Raw genomic sequence first — 19,365 nt, 5'->3', positions numbered from 1 at the left:
GACTTTCCCAAAACTTAACATCAGAGGGGAAAACAACTTTTTTGTTTGAACTCTTTGAGCTGTTTTTATGTCCTTATGTAAGCTACATTTATGGAATATTTTTTAATTGTATTATTTTTAGTGTTTGTTTTGTTATTTGTTTTTGGTATTTTACATAATGTGTGTTTTTTTATTGTTTTATATTGACATATTTTGAAATATATTTATACAAATACTTTTGTTAACTATATCTAACTATATAACTCCTTATGTAAGCTAACTTTATTTAGTATTGTATTGTTTTCTGTATTGAATTAAATATTTGTATTGATTAATGTATTATTTAATACAATACATGTATTTATTATTTTTTGTCATTAAATGTTTTTGTTTTTGTTTTCAACATTGTGATGATTGTGCTTTTTCCAGAAGTGACTTTCTTGTATCCCGTTATCTATCCAGGTTTATAGCTCATCCTGTTGCTTTGGCATGCACTTGGAACCCGCTAATACCTTTTTTTTTTTTGTCCTGTCCAGCCATTAGGGCAGATAGTATTGTTGATCTAAATGCCCTTACGTGCTCAGCAGATTTGCTCTGCCAGGGAAAAATGTGAAATACTCTTCCCCCGTTATACAGAATTTATTTGACCTTATTTGATGTTTTGTTGTTATGCAAATTTGGAGCGGCCGGACCGGAGCGGGAGGGGATAGACAAGAGAAAAGAAAACAAAGTGGGGAGTGCAGGGACGAGAGGGGGACACACAGTGAGAGAAAAGGACAACAGCAACAACAACAATTGCAACGACAATAACAAAACAACAGAAACAAGCAGGACAACATCAGCAAATGTTTGTGACGGCCATAAAGACCATGATGGAAAGGACAAATTAACAACCGCAGTGATAATACTGCATTGGAACCATCATACATAATATATATTAGTAGTAATAGTAGTAATGTAATTATTAACCATGATAGTGAACAGAATGACGATAACTGTTTAGTTTAGTTTAGTTTATTAAGGACAATGTGCAGTTTCATTAAAAAGATGTCTGCACCAGATTTAGCTCAGAGCTAATTTCCATCTGCAGTCCTCACATCATACAATACAATACAAAATACAATAAGGTGCAATACAAATACAATGTAATGCACACAATTCTAATAATTATAATCATATTGCCGGCATCACCATTACTGTACTAAAACCAACATAATAACACCCTGGTTATTATTATGAGGAAGTACGTATGTACATGTGCGCGTGTACGTGTGCATGTCTACATGTATGTAAATATGCACATATGTGTGTCTGTGTAATTGTCACTGAGAATGCATGAAAGGAGAGGGGCTGCCTCCCACCTTTCAGTAAGCCCCGCCCCACACAGCCAGCCCGGGCCCCCACCACCAGAGCCAGACAGAACCAAGACCAGCCCCCCAAGAGCCAGCCTACAAAGCCCCCCCCCGCTTTGCCGGGAAGGTGCCGCAGAGAGGCAACCCCGACTAGCAACAGGGCACCGGCAGGCCGGACGACAGCCAACACCCGAGACCGGCAAGAGACCACACCCTACAAGGGCACACCCGCTAATACCTTTTAATTTGACTCCACAATGGGAAATGATTGTTTTTATGACAAATATTCACGTATGTACGGAGATATTTAAGACTTCCTTTTCTTATCCTGATCAATTCCTCGTTTTAAAACGTCACAACTCCAGTTTTATTGGCCTGTGAGTGACAATAAGTGGTTAAGACAGAACATGTGAAATGCAGTGTTTTGGTGCCGCTGCCATGACGGGTCTGCAGGTGTGCGCTGCACAATGCGTATTGTTATCTTTGTGAGCATTCAGGACCCAGGTTCCTCTTCTCATCTAACACCACGTATGCTCTGTCCTCCTCAGGCCTGCCAACTTTCATCAAATCCCCCGAGGACCAGACGGGCATCTCGGGCGGGGTTGCGTCGTTTGTGTGTCAGGCCACTGGGGAGCCAAAGCCCCGAATCACCTGGATGAAAAAGGGCAAAAAAGTCAGCTCGCAGCGCTTTGAGGTGAGCACGCACGCAATGAATGTGACTCATTTGTGCAGACAAACAGCATAACGTGAACGTGTGGCATCTCCCATTAGCAATAATTCCCTCGGAAACAAAGCACATCTTCTCACTCGCTTTCCCCCCGCAAGCCCAGGCAGGCTTGCCTTGGCTTTAATCTTCCTCCATCTTGGTTTATATAGTCCACTTCATCTTTCTGTCTTCTCACACCCGCATCTCTCGCACGCTGTTCCTCGCCTATCATCTCCACCTATATACCCCCCCCGTTGATGTATTACTTACTCTCTCCCTGCTTCTTTGAACACATGAACAAAAAGATGTGAACACACACTGTTTTCTGACCATCCTGTAACCTAATACAGCTATACTGACAGGGGTTCTATTGGGTTATGCTCTGGGCTGGCGTTTTCTAATAACGTATGTTCAGTCCTGTCGTACTGGTGGAAAGAACCTCTCACAATAATGTCCTTTAAACTTTATGGATGATGGGGTTTTCCTAGTCCTGATCCTGTACAAGCAGAAAATAATAAGCAAATTAACTCGCTATTAAATTGGCATGATCGAGAACTATCAGGTGCTACCATATGAGTGACACTACGGAACAGTACATGTATTAGTAACAGGCTTGTGTAAAATTCCGAATGCAATTGAGAATGTCTCCCAAATTCCAATTCAGTTTCCCTGATTTTGAACTGAGGTGGCAAACAGGAAGTAGAATTGCAATTCATATTTGAATTGATGGAAGTAGAATTGAAATTCCATGACATTAAATTTTGGTGTGTTCCAGAGTTCGGGAAGGCCTGGGTTCGAATCTCCGTTGGGCATCTCTGTGTGGAGTTTGCATGTTCTCCCCGTGCGTACTCCGGTTTCCTCCCACATTCCAAAAACATGCATGTTAGGTTAATTGGAGACTCTAAATTGTCCATAGGTATGAATGTGAGTGTGAATGGTTGTTTGTCTATATGTGCCCTGCCATTGGCTGGCGACCAGTCCAGGGTGTACCCCGCCTCTCGCCCGAAGTCAGCTAGTATAGGCTCAAGCATGCCCCCGTGACCCTAATGAGGAGAAACGGCATAGAAAATGGATGGATGGATGAATGTATTCCAGAGTGTCATGCTTTACAGCAGTGATCCCCAACCCCCGGGTCATTTGGTACCGGGCGGCACAGAAAGAAAAAATAATTTCCATGATGTTTTATTTTGATGAGTGGCCGGATTCTCTCTGTCACATCCGTCTCACTTGGCGCATGTCCATTGTGCGTGTGCTAACTTTATCTCATGCTGCACAGATAGACTACTACTGTATTTTTACCATTTTTCTTTCACCTCATATTTGGTGTCAAATGCTGATACTATGTGGGAATGCATAAAGGTAAGTTTTGATGACTTATTGAGTGCTAATGTACACATTTGTCTCATTGTTCATTCATGCTAGCACACTGCCTTTTACCATACATGTCAAACAGCGATGTAATCATCTCTATGGAAAAACTCCAGGCAGGTGATTTGTGGGAACACAAGCCGGTCCGTGGGTCAAAAAAGGTTGGGGACCACTGCTGTACAGTATCTTCCATACATGACCCTTTTACATATTTCATTGAAATATTATTACTATGAACCTCTTGTACACATGTATGTAATTAGAGAAAAGGCTTTTCATCGGCTATTCAGAGTAAAAGCATCTTCTGTAAAACAGACCATTTAATTTTATGTATTATCACGTCTAATTGATGGGAAATGATGTAAAAACACTTCACTTTTCAGAATACTTCATCCAAATATTTAATAATAATAATATATTAAATAGTAATAATCATACGAATAATAATAATAATAATAATAATAATAATAATAATAATAATCATAATAATAATAATAATAATAAATGAGTGTATGACAATTACATGCAACAATGTTACTGTAGAAATTAAGAGCTGTAATAAATTATATTTCATTTACCAAAATTTTATGCCCTTTGTTCATTTCAAATGAAAATAATATTTTTAAAAACACAACATAATCAACTGCCTTTAACGTGAATCATTCTATGGACAACCCAGAACTGGATGGCTGCAGACAGAAGAGAAACAAACAAACAAATCTTAGGTTAAAACAGACTTGACGGCTGCTAGTGTGAAAGCGCCCGCCGAGTCCTTTCATGCCGACTGAATGAATACGCATATCAGAAAGTACAACATTCAAAAAAGCTGAAAAGAGGAATGGCGTTGTTTGCATGGTGCAATCAAGTGAAATACCCTGGAAATGAAGGAAAAAAAAAAAAAAAACTCAGCTGACCTTTTTCTTTTTTCCCAGGTGATTGAGTTTGACGACGGTTCGGGATCGGTTCTGCGCATCCAGCCCCTGCGTACACACCGAGATGAGGCCATTTATGAGTGCACGGCCGCCAACAGCGCGGGTGAGATCAACACCAGCGCCAAGCTGACTGTGTTTGAAGGTAAGATGAGCACCTCCACACGCTTATCTGAAAAACCTCTCCTTTCTGTTGCCATCTTGCTTTTATTCCCACACAACATTCATTATTCATTTTCATAAACTCTGATGTTTGCTGGTATTGGCAGTGGTGATATTTTAAATTAACGGGACAACCACAAAGGCAAAGGTCTCCTGCTTTCATGATGTTCTAACAGTAATTTGCATAACCAGAGGTTGTTTATGAGCGACAAATTTGAAAAAAAATCTATGATCTTTCTGGTTTTTCTGCTCCACTTTTGAAAGAAGAGGCACTCAAATTCTTTCTTTTGTTGTAAATAACGCCACCACAACCCTGTTAAGTTGCTTTGCAGTAAGTAGCCAATATGGCGCATCTCTGAATAAAATGATAACCCTGCGAATAGTTTAGCGACAAGTAGCTAGGTTTCCTGAATATGCAAATGAACCCAACGGAAGCGTTTGCATTGTCAAATAAACAGCATTTGGAGTGTTTTCCACATATTGCAGGCCGAGCTTGACCTCCGCCGCCCTCCCCTTCCCACCCACTCCTCATCGGTAGCATTAATGTACATGATTTATGTGGACAGAGGTTCTGCACCTCCCCTGCTCAGCCTTCCATATCAGTGGGTCGTGAGCATGCATTTCCTCCCTAATTGATTGTAATTTTGTCATGCTGATGCTTGTCACTGCAGGGGTTTATTTCATGATAGAAACTTCCAAAGCGGGGGACAAAAACAGCCTGAGAGCTTGCCAGTGGGAGGATTAGGGTCATCCCCCGCCATTACACTGGACTTACAGAAGATCCCCCCTCTCGCTTGTTCAAACTCAGCCTTCCCATCTCTCTTAACGCCCACTCCTTGGTTCTCGCTTCCGTCCACGCTGATTTGATGATATCATCGGCCGAGGCTTGCGTAATCTTCCCAAAGGGACTTTTTCCTGCTACGCAAAGAAATGTTTCCTCTCTCCCCTCGTCTTTTGGCATTGTGAGGGATTGTGCTTTGCCGGTGTAGCAGCAGCGCTAACGTGGCATGAGGTGCACATGAGTCAGATAAGATTAGGGCGGGGATATGAGTGTACCGTCCCCCTAGTTATTATGGAAGTTATTGTGGACCGCATCCTCCACTGTACTGAGAAGACGCTCCACAAAACTTTGGAGCGTGTCTCTGGGATGATGATGTTGATGTTCTAGTTCAGAGCTTTGCAAATAAATTCTGGAGGCCACATTTCGGAAAGTGAAGGGCCAGGTGAAGGTTATTTCTCTCTTAATCATATTCTTATCCTGTACCTTAACACTTGCACAGCTATTATACATTGTAGCTATGAGGAAAGTTAGAACATCATAAATTAAATCAGAAGCAATTTGTTTATGCTATTCAAAGATCATGTAATTAACAGGAGCGCTTTGCTATTTATAAGAACCTACTGCAAAAACATCACTCAAAGATTGTCTATATGACAGGAATGCTCTGCTGTTAATGACGACCTACTGCAAAAATGCTTGTCAAAGATCCTCTATATGATGAAAGCACTCTGCTATTTTTAAGAACCTACTGCAAAAACACCAGTCAAAGATTGCCTATATGTCAGGAGTGCTCTGCTGTTTTTAAGCACCTACTGCAAAAAGGCTAATCAAAGAATGTCTCTATGACAGGAGAGCTCTGCTGTTTTTTAAGAATGTACTGCAAAAACACTAATCAAAGATCTTCTAGGCACGCTTTGCTGTTTTTAAGAACCTACTGCAAAAGCACTATTTAAGGATCTTCTGTATGAAAGGAGCACTCTGCCGTTTGTAGGGACCTACGGCAAAAACACAAGTCAAAGATCCTCAATATAACAGGAAAGCTCTGCTGTTTTTGTGAACCTACTGGAAAAAAGCTAGTCAAAGATTGTCGATATGACAGAAGCTCTGCGCTGCTTTTAGCGACTTACTGCAAAAACGCTTGTCACAGATCCCCTTTGTATGACAGGAGTGCTTTGCTGCTCTCAAGAACTTACTGCAAAATTGAAAACAAAAAAATCAACTATATGACTTTGCTGTATTTAAGAACCTACTGCAAAAAAAATGGTCTGCATGACCGGGGTGCTTTGCTGTTCTTTCCAATGTAATGGCTGGTAGGATGTTCCTGCGTTGTTGTGTGTCAGTGCTGTAATGTTTGTACAGAGCTTTTTGCAGCACTTTTGTGGGCATGCAGCCCTGCAGTCACAAGCAAAGGCGAGACATATCTTTAGTGAATGGTAGCATTGTTTGCCGTGGGGATTGATCCAAATAAGTTTCAGAAGACATTTCTTGCTGTCTTCCATCATCAATTTAAGCAGCATAGCGATGAATAAGATGCTGTTTTTGATGTCACAAAGCAAAACAAGGCAAGCTCATGAATCTTCATGGAAAGCTTTGCTCTCAGCCCACAAGCCGAGGCAGGCAAGCAAGCCCGTCCTGCTCTACCTGCCTCAAGCACAATGGCACACGGCCAAAGCAAACTGGCGCTTAGTGAAGGTGAAGACTTCATTGAGCGTCTGAAGCAAAGATAGACAGATGTTTTTGTTTGAAAGAAGACAAATATTTCACAATGGACACATTGTTTTTTGTCTGCGGTAAATACACTACATGGCAACATGCTTTTCTTATATATATTCCAGTCTATTATTAGATTATACTCTACGTGCAAAAACGCATGCAATTTAGCCTGCACAACAGGGATTTACTTGCCTTTGTGTAGCTTTCTCGCAACATTTCTGGCCAATATGCTAACAAATGTATGCACAAACGAAATGCACAGACCAGTGATTTGCATTGGAAATCCTCTCTCATCACGCAAAGGTTTCCGAACACTTTCCACCGGATGGCATATACTGAAAAATCAAAGGATATGGGGGGGGGGTCACTTTGATATTTTGTAGGGCTATCAAATGATTAAATGTTTTCATCAGATTAATCACAGTTTTCAAATTAATTAATCATGATTAATCACAATGTCACAATTCAGTTCTTGGACATGTAGAACAGTGAATCGTACTATGTGATGTATTCCAATGTAACATGTATGCATGTTCAAAATGAATTAAACCATTACCAATGGCATTATCATATGCCATTGGCCATTTTCTGCCCATTTTTACTGTATTTTATTGAAAGACAGATAAATGACAGTGCGTATGTATTAACAGTTTAAGGGGCTTACAGATTCCTGTACTATTTACTGAAAACTAACCTTGCAGCCTTAACACAAGTGACAACTTGGTCAAAATAACTTGAAACAATTGCACTGTATAGAGCATGCATCATAGATTACATAAAAACATAACCAAAACAGTGCGTAACACACTTCAAAAGAACGACTCCCTCATCTGGACCCGACTATATTTAGGCTATTGTTTTGTGGCCGAGCAATGCATCAAGTTCACAGTGGTGAAACCGGGTGCGAAAAACAAGGGGGCAGCTCCAAGCAGACGGAGATTAATGATCAGGTGCCTTAATGGACCGCCGCTAGCCTGAAGCTTTGAGGAGTTGGTGTCGCGACAACAGAGTATTATAGCAGCTTTGATGAAAACTAATGGGTAAAAAAAAAGGCAGTAAACAGTAACTGTAGTGACCTTGAACAACAAAGACAAGGTGAGCAGTGATAGACTTTTAGTGGAGTAAATAAACGTGCATTTACAGTCCTGTAAGTCCATGTGATTTTGCATTCCAATTCATAATTCATCATGAATAGAGTCAGTGAGTCATTCCACCGCTAAGTCCATGTGGATTACAGCAAAGGAAGGTCGACCATTAATTATTTCCCACACCAGCTCTTATATTTTTCTCAGGACAATCTTCAGAAATATGGATTATGCTTTATGGACGTCATTCCAGTTCAGCTGAATGACACGTGCTTTTCCACAGGGCTCAAAGGCGACTATGCATAAAAGGGAACTGTGTCCGAGTGCATTGCACTCTTTGGGTCGCCTGATTTGTGCTGGCCAACCTAATTAGACCGCTGTGCCTTTGCATCAGTCTTGACGTGGCGTTTTGTACGCTCAAAGAGACTTTGAGACAGCCCTTTCAGGGGTCTTTTGAGGTTGCAACTAATAGTATAATGTCATGTTTGTGGTTTGTGCTTAGGGTGTTTTTACAAGCTGGTTGAGTGACGATTTGTTTGGATTTAAAATAAAATTAAAATATATTTTTAATAAAATATAATATGGAAATTGAATGAATCCATTCTAGGGTCAATTAGTTGCCATTATAAAAGCTTTATGAACTATCCAGGCAATGTTTTTAGTACTGTAGCATTTTAACATTCTTAACTGTGACGGCAAGTTAACCACTCTGTGAATTGTGTATCATGAAATTATAATTGAATAAAAATACAAATTGAAAGAAATCAAATGTTAAGTTTAACTGCTAATACAAGCAACCCGTAAATAAAAAAACGTGGATGAACTGTGATGTAAGGGCTAAGCTACGTGCTCGTTCGACTGCATTTGTCATGGGCACCGCTGATGACTACAAAAAGGCCAGATATGACCTGAGGAGGTCCATACGAGAGGCCAAAAGACAGTACAGACAGAAGCTGGAGGGCTACTATTCCACCTCAGACCCTCGGCGCATGTGGGCGGGGCTCCAGCACATCACAGACTATCGACAGCAGAGTAGCGTAGCCACGTCCAGCCAAACCACACTTCCAGATGAGCTGAATGAGTTCTATGCCCGCTTTGACACCCAAACTCCTGATGAGCAGAGAGGGTGGCTGGACTTGAGGAGCACACAGGACTCACCTCTAATGGTGACATCAGCTGATGTGCGCAGGGTTCTGACCAAAACAAACCCACGAAAAGCAGCAGGCCCAGACAACATCTCAGGACGTGCACTTTGGGTTTGCTCATCAGAGCTAGCTGATGTGCTTGCTGACATATTTAACCTGTCGCTTGCACAAGCATCTGTACCGACCTGCTTTAAGTCCACCACCATAGTGCCCGTACCCAAGAACAGCAACGTGACCTGCTTGAATGACTATCGCCCTATAGCACTCACTCCTATTGTTATGAAGTGCTTTGAAAGATTAGTCATGACCCACATCAAAAAGAGCATCCCGGCGGTAACTGTGGACCCTCTACAGTTTGCATATCGCCAGAACCGGTCCACGGATGATGCAGTCAACACTGCCATCCACACAGCCCTTTCTCACCTACAGGGCCAGGACACATATGTCAGAATGCTATTTATAGACTATAGCTCTGCTTTTAACACAGTCAGCCCCCACAAACTCACAAATAAGCTCCTCACACTTGGCCTGTCACCCTCCCTCTGTAACTGGGTGTTTAACTTTCTAACAGGCAGGCCCCAGTCAGTCAGAGTCCACAATCGCATATCCAGCTCAAGAATTGTGAGCACTGGGACCCCACAGGGGTGTGTGCCGAGTCCGCTCCTCTACACGCTCTTCACCTACGATTGCGTGGCCTCCCAGAACAACACCAGCATCATTAAATTTGCGGATGACACTACAGTCATCGGCCTGATCACTGGTGGTGTTGAAACATCATACAGAAGAGAGGTGGCGGACCTCATAGCTTGGTGTCGTGATAACAATCTCCTTCTCAATACAGATAAGACTAAAGAGATGATCATCGACCCAAGAACAAGGGAAAAGGAGCCGCATAGACCCCTGTTTATTGATGAGACTGAGGTGGAGAGGGTGAAAACCTTCAAGTTCCTTGGCACACACATCAGCGAGGACCTCACCTGGTCTCAACACCCAACAAATTATGAAGAAGTCCCAAAGGAGACTGTACTTCCTGAGAAGACTGAGGAAATTTGGCATGTCCACCACAATCTTGAGTTGCTTCTACAGATGCACTATGGAAAGTGTCCTTACCGCCTCCATCACTGTTTGGTACGGTAACTGTACAACACGTGATAGGAAGGCACTCCAGCGGGTGATACAAGATACAAGATACAAGAGAGTTTCATTGTCATGTGCATAGTATGAAGACCTCACAGAACATTGTTGGGGCAGCCCTCCCCTCACTGCAAGACATTTATAAAACTAGAGTCCTACGCAGAACACACAACCTCATCAAGGACAGCACACATCCACAACACTCATTATTCACACTCCTACCGTCAGGCAGACGCTACAGGAGTTTGAAGTCCAGGACCACAAGGCTGGCAAACAGCTTTTACCCACAGGCCATCAGGCTTCTCAACGAAGCACTCACACACGCCGCACGCAACACACGCACACACTCATAGCACTTTTATTTATTTATTGATTTATTGATTTATTTATTTGTATTAATGTCTCTTCTGTTGTTGTTGCTTAATTTATTGGTATATATGTTTATGTTTCTTATGTTCTTATTCTTTCTTGTGTTTTCTTTCTTTTCTTGGGAGAATGAACAGAATAAGAATTTCATTGCATAGTGTAACTGCTGTTTTACTATGCATATGACAATAAAACTCTTGAATCTCGAAGCATTGTGATAACTAAATAATTATAATGACATGAAAATACATATAATAAAAAATACATAAAATTACATTTAAAAAACTAATTAAATAATAGTAGTACAAATAATAAGGCAAAGCTCTCAATTTACTGGCCAATCTACGTTCCTACCCTCACCTATGGTCATGAGCTTTGGGTAGTGACTGAAAGGACAAGATTGCGGGTACAAGCGGCCGAAATGAGTTTTCGCGGTAGGATGGCTGGGCTCTCCCTTAGAGATAAGGTGAGAAGCACTGTCATCCGGGAGAAACTTGGGAGTAGAACCGCTACTCCTCCGCATTGAGAGGAGCCAGATGAGGTGGCTTGGGCATCTGGTCAAGATGCCTCCCGAGGGAGGTGTTCAGGGCAAGTCCAACCGGTAGAAGGCCTCGGGGAAGACCCAGGAAACGTTGGAGAGACAATGTCTCTCAACTGGCCTGGGAACGCCTAGGAATCCGTCGGGAGGAGCTGGACGAAGTGGCCAGAGAGGGGAAGTCTGGGCCTCCCTGCTTAGGCTGCTGCCCCTGCGAACCGATCTTAGATAAGAGGAGGAAGATGGATGGATAATAATACAATAATAAAATAATACATTTAATTAACAATAATGAGATCAGATAATAAGATTCAAACTACTTGACAGCCAAACAGTTGCTGTTTGCTTCTAGCTTCAGTCACCTCGGCAGCAATATCATCCTAACAAAGCAACCACTTGAATGCAAGTTTTTGTATTTTCATGTAAATGAACAATGAAAGGATGGAAAATCCTCAAAACGAGTACCGAGTGCGCCACATTTAAAGCCGGTGTTATGCAGCCTGTGATTGTGTTGTCTGGAAGGCGGGCAGGCAGCCTATTTCATACATTGGCCAGACAAGCATCATTTAGCAGGACATTTACTGAGGCGCTTCAATTCAAGTGGGGGTGCTGCAGGTCAGAGCACAGGCATCGTTACCCGTTTAACGACTCATTGTTCCCTCTGGTCATTGCCCAGAGTTTCCACTGTATCCAACACAGACACTTTCAAAGGATGGAGCTTATAAAACTGATGATAATATTGCCATTTTGCCAATAATATTGGGGGGGCATATGAACGTCCACAAGTGGGACTTTGACAGCGTGACAGAACTACAGAGTGACTTGAGACTCATGACTGCTAAAGTACAACTCAGCTGGAGGTTGCTAACCTGCTTTAACAGCCTCCCTCCGTCCCCACAAACCTCCGTTCATCATCCCCCAACTTCCTTATTTGACCTTTCACCCGTTAGCCTGTGGGAATATGAACGTCCCGACAGAAAGTCAAAGTACAGAAATCTTAAGTTTTAACCAAAGCCTCTAAAGTCAAAGCGGCAACATGCACAACATCACATGAGACCACATGCACTTCTTTTTCAAATTGTATGACTTAAGAATAACATTTGTTTTAAATTACAGTTTGTATTTATTTATTGTTAATTATAGTGTCATTATGTCTAATTCATCCAGTGGTTGGCTTCTTTTTACACTTCTATGGCAATTCATAATTGACTTATTTACATTAAATGTTATTGTTTTATTTTGTATATACTTATTTTCTTATACTTATTGAATGTGATTAACTTCTTTTTAATCTGTTATTAATCATAATATAATTGTATCATTTATACAGTGGCTAATGCTTTTTACATTGTTATGAGAGTTAAGATTGTTTATCTTTTAATTCATTTTATTTCATCATAATTGAATTGTGTTCATTTATACAGTGGCTAACTTCTTTTTACAATTGCATGACAGTTAAAAAGTATTATTATTTTTAGATTATTGCTGCTGATGAGGTAATTTTAACAGCTGGGTAGCGCAACAGTATTGTAAAGTGCACACAGAGATAGATAATGCTGCTGGATGCTGATTACTTGTGATTTTGTGGAGTTAAAAAAAAAAAAACTACATCGGGAGGTTGCCTACAGCCACAGCTGTTAATGCCAAAGGTGCTGATTAGAAACCTTGGTGGTTATTTGCTTTCGTAGACCATGCACTCAGCAGCTATAGGAGACAGAGTAATGTTGGGACGCCAGGTAAAGAGGTACTAGAAACAGTACTGTACCTGCCAGTACTTGGTTGGAAACCTTCACTATACAGTAGAGCCAAGTACCCGACTAGTTACCATGCAGTTGAAAAGTGCCATAAATGGACAACTGAAACAAAAAGCAGCTATCTTCTCTACTCTAATATCTTCAGTATTTATAAAGTAGAGGTGCTTTCTTTTTGGAGAGCGTTGTCTCGTCCTCAGGAAGACTGCAGACGTATCTCTCGAAAGGCGAAACGTTATCTAATGCTAACAGATCAAAAGCCCCATCATTACCAAAGTCCTCCCCTGCCAGAGTGTAAATTAGATTTTTTTTCCCCCCCAGACGGCGGCTGCACAAACTTTTTGAAGTGAACCCGCCTGTCAACTTACTTTGAACTTGTAATCTCAGAAAGTTTTGGTGTTTGTAAAGGTCACGCAAAGCACCAAGCGAGTACCCCCAGCTCTCCTCTCTTATTGAAGAAGAAAAAAGAAAACACAAAAAACATCGGGACGATGCTGCTCCTCGGAATATTAATAGCGCTGACATATGTGCAATTTGGGCTCTAAAAAGAGATGTATAGCTTTGTGAAACCCTCACTGGTTTTTGGACTCAATTTGCAGCTTGACTGTATTTAGCGGCGCTGTGTTTGGTGGCAGTAAACAAATTACAGCCTTGCCGCTTCCTTTATTTGCTCGTCCGCCATCGCAGTCCCAGGGTGCAGAGGCAGGGAAGCACTGCAGCACAATGCCGTAATAAATATCTGAGCAGCCTGGCGAGTGTGGACAACACAACTGGCGGGATAAATAGCTGGGAAATCTCATTGCGCCTCTTCAACGGGCGAAGATGAATACGTACACGAGCTATAGTGGAATGATTTAACACCCAGCCGCGCTCCTCCGACAACTTAATCCCTTCCTTTGCTCGCCGCTATTCAAATGGGTGACAATGAGCAAAAATAAGGTATGTTGTGTAACAGATAGTCTCCCACAGTAGGCTCCCCGTGTCTTTGTGTGTTTAAATGCAAACTGAATGGCCTGGCGTGTTGGCGGGCTTGTCGTTAAACGGTCGGTCAGAGCAGGTTGTGCTGGTGTTTGTTGTCACAACATGTGTGCGTACACACACACACGCACACACACACACACGCACTCAGGCTTTTACGTCTTCAGGTGTGTTTGCGAGCTCCTCTGTGTCCGAGATTTAATATCGCCCACCATCTGCTGGCTGGAGGCCCGGCGTCGTAGATCATATCCAGGCTGACAGTTACAAACTGCATCTGTCTTTGCGTGCCTCTCCCAAAGACTTAGACAATATGGCAGGGTGGACGGCTCGGTCTGCATCCTCATACTACCAAGGACGGGAGGACGTCTTTTGTTTGCTGTATTGTTGTCCCACTTAATCACTTAACCGCCCCATATTTGAGTATTTTTCACCAATTAAGTCTCAAAAGATGCCACAATAGTGTATAAGAAGTGTGTCAGCCTTGATGCTGGAATGTAGACAGCTTAAAGGTGTTTTTAATAAGCACTTCCGCCGTTTTGTGTGTGTAGCTTTAATGCTAACGATCTGTGTTTGTCCACGCCCACTATTCTTTTATTCACTTTTAACATATACCCTGTAACTCTGCACTTGTCCAACCCAACAGATGCCATATATAGCATACAACAATTTAACATTACAGACATAAGGACACAAATGTTAGCGACACTAGCATAGCTATGTTTGCTAAAGTACTAACATTACACTCAGATTTTAACAGCAACTTCATGCCATGTTCGCAGAAGAAAAATCAAACTTACAACGCACGTCTGTTGCTGACTGATAGATAGTTGGCAAAGCTCCTGCTGCATTTTAAGATGTGTTGCGAAGCCTGCTTTTTATTGCACTAAGTGCTGGTCGTATACAGCTAGGGGCGGGTGAGAGGCAGTATCATTTTTCTTCATGACATAATAAAAAGACGCAACTTCAAAAGCGAGTGTAGCGATACACATTACGGTTAGAACATCATTAAAAAGTCACTTTTGCCAAATAGGACACCTTTAAGACGGTTCCCTCATAAAAAAGCTAAAATAACACTGTTGCTGAAATAACTGAAGGTTTAAGTCAAGTCAGTTTGATTGACATAGCGCCCCACAAGGGTAAGCGACAGATGTTAGGAAAAACCTCAAACAATATCAAGACCACGTGTTATAACACTGGTTAATACACCACAGCGTTACATGACAATCCTGGGATGGAGTTATGCTTCTTAGTGTTTGTGAGCAGAATAGGGTATGTTCCCAAAGTTATTTGAAGCAATGTCGGGGTATATTTGGCACGTCATTCCTTTTCTGTCAGTGCATTTGGTTGATAATGGGGCGGCCTGGCTCAGGTGGTAGAGTGGTCGTCTGACGGTTGCGGGTTCGATCCTCCGTCCTCCCGTGATTGTGTCAAAGTGTCCTTGGGCAGATACTGAATCCCCAGTTGCTCCTGATGATGCTACATCAGTAAGTAAATGTGCTAGCAGTGTCAAAGCACTTTGAGTACCTTGGAAGTGGAAAAGCTCTATACAAGTGAAAGACCATTTACTGTACCATAGTGAAGACTAAATTCCTTTAAACACTTACTTACGCCTACTTTCTGCTTTCAATCGACTAGACTTGAGGATGTGGTATCTTAAAAAATTGAATGTTTGCAGGGGGCAACCTTGAGGTGTCCTTCAATAGAATCCCTGCCAAATTCATTTGCCTATGACCTTTTTTTTCCCTCTCATCTTCCTGCGTACGTTCGGTCAATGATACTTCTACCTCACGTGACAAAGTGCGTTTAAAAGAAGTGACTGATAAATGTCTTCCAAAAGTTTAAATTGGGTTTTCTAGTGTCATATTTCAGACACACGGATGCTCTCAGGCAACATTTTTATCATCTCTGCTTGTCCATCAATTTGCTGTGTGCTTTTGGCGAGCTGTATCTGTAAAGAGCAAACGCTGCACTGTCAGCGATGATCATCACGTCTATGGCCTCGGGGAGCCGAGGAAGGACGGGAGGGAGAAAATGGGCAGAAAAGGAGTAGAAACCTCAATCAATGACTAAAAATAAAAGAAAGTTGCGGAGCGAGCCAGCATGAGCAAAACCACACGGCAGACATGCAATTTGGAGTTTGGAGCTGAGAAATCTTGTTTTGTTTTTAGTATGTGTGGTGAATGAGATTATAGTGCTCTCTCTCTCATAAGATTCCGTGTAATTTTGGGGTATTAGAATCCACCCCGAAAAACATCTGCAGCTTCAAGAACGGATTTCCCATTTCGTTTTGGACAAATCCCTGAAAAAGCCTGAGAGGCGTTTCGGAAACGGCTCATGCTCAGATGCCAAGTGGTCTTTGCAAAGACACATGAAAAGTCATTTTTTGTGTGTACAAGCCTCGAAAATTTTAGGCAATTTACATTATTTTGGGGGAGGCATTGAAGCTCTTTATTCCCACTAAAATTCAGTGCAGCTGTGGACAATTACTTAGACTTTGGACCAGCTGCTTATTTAATGCGAAAAGAGGACCAAACACAAACAATATTGTAAAATCATCAGTCTTTAACTATGTCAACACCTTGCTACCATTTATTGACAGAGCACAGCCATCCCACTTATCACTTTGATGCTGTAGTTTACGTATGACTTAGATAGTTGGCAGAGGCCCAACAGTGTTTCCCGCAGGTCAGCTGTTTAATTGTAACAGTGGGTTCCGGGGGTTACAGGGTAAAATGAAGCTTTTTGGCTTGTGTCATAAGAAATATGTGGCATGATCCCATGCTTTTAACCTTATTAAATAATTGACTTACGGGGGGTTGAATGAAGTGCTGGACAGTAACGGTATGTCAGATATCGGTAAGACAGCTGATCTAACTGAAACTGGTATTCATGCTAAAATTCAGCGCAGCTGTGAACATACTCTGGACCAGGTGCTTAGCGGATCCAAATAGAGGATTGAACGCAAACAGTATCATCAGTCTTCAAGCATGTCATTGTATCATAGTGCATGGTGTGCACGTCAAAGTGTTGCTACCATACTTTGATTGAGAGTGCAGGGCAATTGCACTTATTGGTTGTTGCCACAGCTCATTCTCGGGATATATTGAACACCTTGTCTGGATGTTGTCGACCGGGGCCTGCAGAAGATATTGAAGATGTGACAAGACATGCACATTGCTTCATATCTGCCAATTGTCAGCGAACAAGACAGGGGGACATCCGCAAATTGACGTGGGCTGTTAAATATCCTCCACAGAGGCCATAGCAACCAGCTTTTGGTTATTATTAATAAGAAATGTATTGAAGGCTTGTGAGAGCGTGACTGATTTCATTATTGGGAGCGCTTTGCCGTGCAGATGTGACTTTATTGAAAATTAGATGCAGGTTATCGTGGCCTGTTGTTGTTCTTCAATAACGCGACTCTCTTCTCACTTGTGCTGGCTTTGAACTTTAGCACCTCTGCTCAGGGGATTTTTTTAGGGGGGCGAGTCATGCAAACCAAATCAAAGCCTAAATGATTTTTGCCACTTAATTTAAAGGAGGGTCCTTTGCGAGGCGTTCTTTGTGATAATTAAGACGGTGGACATGAGGCTCTTCTGCGGAGTCATCGGATATGTTGCAAGTTTGCACTTTGTGGAGGTTTTTTCCTCCTCTGTGACTGGAGAACATGACTGTCAGCTGTTGTTTGGGGCCAGATTTGGCAGCTTTGACTATGCTTTGTCTTCTCTTCTTGTAGTTCAACAATGTGAAGGGTAACTATGTTTCCACCAAGTGGTACTGTTCACTTCTTCATGGTATGGTTCAAATCAGGTGCACCCTGACTAGATTGTCTTCCTGTAGGCGGGATGGTGACCCCAAAGAAGGACTATGAAAAGTAGGACGGTGTGGATATTTTGGATACAAACACAATAAACATACAATACAAGCTGTCTACTCAAAAGTACATCCAAGATGACTTTCTCTAGTACTGACAAGATAGACTACAGCAAAAATGGTGGCTGAAATGTGAGCAACTGGAAACATTTGACTTACATGTGGTCAAGTTACATTATGATAGAACATAGCCGGACCATGTTTCACTTTTCCAATTTGTTAATAATGGCACCCTGAGCCCGTAAGCCGGCAGTAAAGAGCAAGGTCCACCTTACGGCTTTGCGGGCCAATGAGTCAACGGCTCCCCAGGCCCTGACTTGCTATGGATGGATGGGTCCGGCGCACGTCGGGGGATTCTCATGCCTGCTCTCAATGACCTGGCTAATGGAGGGGCGCCAGGCTTTCACCCCTCTTTCCTCGCACGTTTACAGGCCAAGCATGCACGTATGCGAGCTCGGACCTCCTAAGATGGAACAGGTTGACGTTTGCTCTTGTTTGTTTTTTGTTTTTTTTTTCAACTGTGATAAAGGCACTGTTTCTTTTGCATGCATTGCATCAATATTTTCAGTCCTACAAGGATGGATGACTAAGCAAACAAACATGAGCTTTGTCAAGTTGGACCTGCTTTACACCCACACTCTAACCCCAGCCCTAACCGCCACGCACACACCCACACGCTAACCTCAACCCCAATCCTAATCCTAACCCTTTTTTGTCTACTTACTGAGGAGATAAGCAAGATATCTTCCACACTGTCACTTATGTCATGCCATATCTGTTATTTACTCACATCTGATATCATCATTCCTTCAGACAAAATACCTCTCTGCAGCTGAGCCTTTTACTTTGAAGGTCATGTTTTCACCTTCCCCCCGCAGCCCCCTGTGAGCTGCCGTGTCCAGCTTTGATGAAACAACCGCTTTGGCAGGTTATGCCCCACTGGTGCCCACATACCACCAAAGTTGTTGACGTTGCCTCTGTGTGTTGTTAACGATTTCTGACAGAGGGAAAGAATCAAAACTGTCAAGGAAATGGGGATTTTAATTAAGCCGACCTGCCACCATCCACTCCAGGAAACTCATAAAAGCTGTTCCAATCGGGCCCTAATTACACGAAGCATGACACCCTAAAGCACCGGCGATTCATTCGAGGTGTGGCGGTGAATAATTAATACTTTTATTTACAAACTTGACGCTCTGCTTCTTTTTGGAGAACATTTCAATTGAACACGTTTGTTTACACACCCCCCTTTGAATACACTTGTATTCACCAGTTTCAGTTTCCCGGTTCAGTCTCTGCGTTTAGCGTGATGTGCACCATCCAAAAAAATCCATGAGTTGAGGCGACAATGACCGTGAAGGCTGTGATTCATCGGCTTGTAGTGCATTATTTTCGCACCCTCACCCCTGATGAGGAGGTCTAAAAGCAGGGATGTTCAAAGTGTGGCCCAAGGGGCCTTTGTGGCCCATGCCTGGTTTTTCACTGGCCTGCGGCACAATGTCGAAATA

The 19,365-nt window shown here is 42.3% G+C and overlaps 1 protein-coding gene across 13 annotated transcripts in view; it reads left to right on the top strand.

Moving 5' to 3' along the window:
* Positions 1-19,365, top strand: part of LOC129177840 (receptor-type tyrosine-protein phosphatase F) — a 243,955-nt gene that overhangs the window by 124,716 nt on the left and 99,874 nt on the right. For all 13 annotated transcript variants that reach the window (XM_054769386.1, XM_054769382.1, XM_054769379.1 and 10 more), the window contains exons 3-4: positions 1,880-2,025; positions 4,338-4,479. In XM_054769386.1, the coding sequence (XP_054625361.1) occupies positions 1,880-2,025; positions 4,338-4,479 (288 nt within the window). The remainder of the gene's footprint in view (positions 1-1,879; positions 2,026-4,337; positions 4,480-19,365) is intronic.

Source organism: Dunckerocampus dactyliophorus, chromosome 2 (assembly GCF_027744805.1).
Source record: "Dunckerocampus dactyliophorus isolate RoL2022-P2 chromosome 2, RoL_Ddac_1.1, whole genome shotgun sequence".
Taxonomy (NCBI): domain Eukaryota; kingdom Metazoa; phylum Chordata; class Actinopteri; order Syngnathiformes; family Syngnathidae; genus Dunckerocampus; species Dunckerocampus dactyliophorus.
The sequence above is the reverse complement of the archived record's forward strand: the minus strand, read 5'-3'. Positions and strand labels throughout refer to the sequence as shown.